This window comes from Triticum dicoccoides, chromosome 5A (genome assembly GCF_002162155.2).
Source record: "Triticum dicoccoides isolate Atlit2015 ecotype Zavitan chromosome 5A, WEW_v2.0, whole genome shotgun sequence".
NCBI lineage: Eukaryota > Viridiplantae > Streptophyta > Magnoliopsida > Poales > Poaceae > Triticum > Triticum dicoccoides.
Window position 1 is genome coordinate 553,354,319 of NC_041388.1, and position 2,787 is coordinate 553,357,105.

The following is a 2,787-nucleotide window of genomic DNA, read 5'->3' on the forward strand; positions in this document are numbered from 1 at the left end:
GTCTACCTCCCGACCATGACAACGACAAGTCCTGGTTCCTGACCGGTTCTCCATGAGTTTTTTTTTTTGATTGAAAATCAATAGTAAATCTAGTTGCTAGCGAGAAACAAGCTCTCATATTTTCTTCTTGCAAGAAGGCATAGTTCTGATAGCGTGAAATTCTGTTTATAAATGAAAATCAAGCAGCTCTGTCAGTCGTTCTCGCATCATCTACCCCGGCGTCTCCACGATTGGACAAGCCAGCGCGCACGCGCGACTACTTTTCCAAAGTTTTTCAACCTTCACAATAATCTTATCCAGTATAATAACCAAGCATCACATTCCCCACGTTTTTTTTCGAGAGAAAGTGGGGAGAGAAGTTGGAGAGAACCACCTTCCCAGTGACACCAAGAGGGAGGGGAGAGATCGCAAATTTTCTGCTTGTCCAGTAACAACAATGGCAGCTCCTCCGACGCCCACGCTGGTGCTGCTGCCGGAGTGGGGCGCCGGGCACCTCATGTCCATGCTCGAGTCCTGCAAGCGCCTCCTCCTCCGCGGCGGCCGCGCCTTCTCCATCACGCTGCTCGTCATGCGCCCGCCCACCGCGCAGGCCACCTCCCAGGTCGAGGAGCACGTCCGCCGCGAGGCCGCCTCCGGCCTCGACATCCGCTTCCACCGCCTCCCCGCCGTCGACCCCCCGGCCGACGCCGCCGGGGTCGAGGACTTCATCGCGCGCTACATCCAGCTCCACGCGCCCCACGTCCGGGACGCCGTCGCCGGGATGCCCTGCCCTGTCGCCGCGCTCGTGCTCGACCTCTTCGCCGCGCCCATGGTCGACGTCGCCCGCGGGCTGGGCGTGCCCTCCTACGTCTTCATGTCCTCCACCGGCGCCATGCTCGCGCTCATGCTCCACCTGCCCGTGCTCCACCGCGTGGTCACCGTGGGGTTCGACGAGCTGGACGGGGAGCTGCACGTGCCCGGGCTGCCGCCGGTACCGCCGGAGTGCTTGCCGTGCCCCGTGGTGGACAAGAAGAGCCCCAACTACACGTGGTTCCTGCGCCTCGGCGGCAGCTTCATGGACGCCACGGGGATCATCGCCAACACCGCGGACGGGCTCGAGCCGGGGCCCCTCGCGGCCGTCGCCGACGGCCGCGCCGTGCCAGGGCGCCCCGCGCCGCCGGTGTACCCCGTCGGCCCCGTGCTCTCGCTCGGCAGCAGCGCCAGCAAGAAGGATTCCTCCTCGGAGCCACCGCACCAGTGCGTCGCCTGGCTGGACGCGCAGCCGCCGGCGTCGGTGGCGTTCCTCTGCTTCGGGAGCATGGGCTGGTTCGAGCCGGCGCAGGTGGTGGAGATCACCGCCGCGCTGGAGCGGTGCGGCCACCGCTTCCTGTGGGTTCTGCGTGGCCCCCCTTCCTCCAAGTCCGGCGCCGGCGCGCCGGACGGGTCGGAGCACCCGACGGACGCGAGCCTGGAGGAGCTGCTCCCGGAGGGGTTCCTGCGGCGGACGGAGGGCAAGGGCCTGGTGTGGCCGACGTGGGCGCCGCAGAAGGAGATCCTGGCGCACCCGGCCGTGGGGGGGTTCGTGACGCACGGCGGGTGGAACTCGGTGCTGGAGAGCCTGTGGCACGGCATACCCATGGCGCCGTGGCCGCTGTACGCGGAGCAGCACCTGAACGCGTTCGAGCTCGTCGCCGACATGGGCGTCGCCGTGCCGCTGAAGGTGGACCGGAAGCGGGACAACTTCGTGGAGGCGGCGGAGCTGGAGCGGGCGGTGAGGTGCCTGATGGGCGAGGAGGGGCGGAAGGCCAGGGAGAAGGCCGCCGAGATGAGAGACGTCTGCCGCAAGGCCGTGGAGAAGGGCGGCTCCTCCGACGCTGCGCTGCAGAGGCTCTCGGAGGCGCTCCACGATGGCGCGGTGCCCCCGACCATATGAATCGATCCTTATAATGGAGTATATATTTCTCTCCTACAGAAAATGATAAAATAAAATCGAAGTGTGTGTGGTAGAAACACCAGAGCAGAACATCTTTGATGCAGTTCAAGGCTGGCGTTTTGATGTGCTCCAGATAGAGTGAAGATCTGGAAAGTCAGTCTATGCGCGCCGAGAACCAGTGATGGAGAAGCTCCTTTTGGTCATTTGCTATTTTGTCTGCTTTTGCTCATAAGTTTGTATTGGCTAGCTTGTGGTTGTGTATCTTGCTTTCACCCATTTTTGTGGTTTGGTAGTTCGTTCCTATGTTAATATAAGCAGCGTCTTTTTTTTTCTTTCGAAAAGGAGGTCGATCCTCGGCCTCTGCATCAATCCATGCATGCATCGAGCTTTAATAATTATTTAACAATGGCCTGAGAGGAACATATATGAAATCACTAGAAGTCACCATTCACACCTACAAACTTTTTAATGTGAACTGCCCTCACTCCCCACTGTCTAGAACCGGGGTCACCTCACATGATGTATCAGGATCCTACACCCGGTGCAACAAATCTAAAGTGTACACCGCATGCACACGTTTTAGAAACCACCACCACCATCAAACCGCTGACCCATCTCCAGGAAGGAGATCCGCATCATCCCTGCTAGACTGGCCATTTGTTGACACCTCCACGACGTCAAACAACAACACCGCTCTGCGCTCATCCATCTAGATGCATATGTCGCCGAGACTAAGCCGCACCATGCCGCCAAGATCCGTCGTCGTCGACGCGGTGAATGCGACACCGCTCCAAATGCCAACCTCCACACCATCGCCGCCGGTTTAGCCCTTGGCACGGGGAGCCCACCATCCACAGTAACCCTCCACCGAACAT

General features: G+C 60.4%; 1 protein-coding gene across 1 annotated transcript; it reads left to right on the forward strand.

The window, feature by feature from the left end:
- Positions 1-364: 364 nt before the first annotated feature.
- On the forward strand, positions 365-2,247 carry LOC119302736 (anthocyanidin 3-O-glucosyltransferase 2-like). The gene has a single exon (XM_037579787.1). The coding sequence runs from the start codon at positions 437-439 to the stop codon at positions 1,910-1,912; it is 1,476 nt and encodes a 491-aa protein (XP_037435684.1). The 5' UTR covers positions 365-436; the 3' UTR covers positions 1,913-2,247.
- Positions 2,248-2,787: the final 540 nt, after the last annotated feature.

Excerpts from the sequence above, each read along its gene's own strand:
- LOC119302736 (XM_037579787.1), top strand. The coding sequence starts at position 437 with ATGGCAGCTCCTCCGACGCCCACGCTGGTGCTGCTGCCGGAGTGGGGC.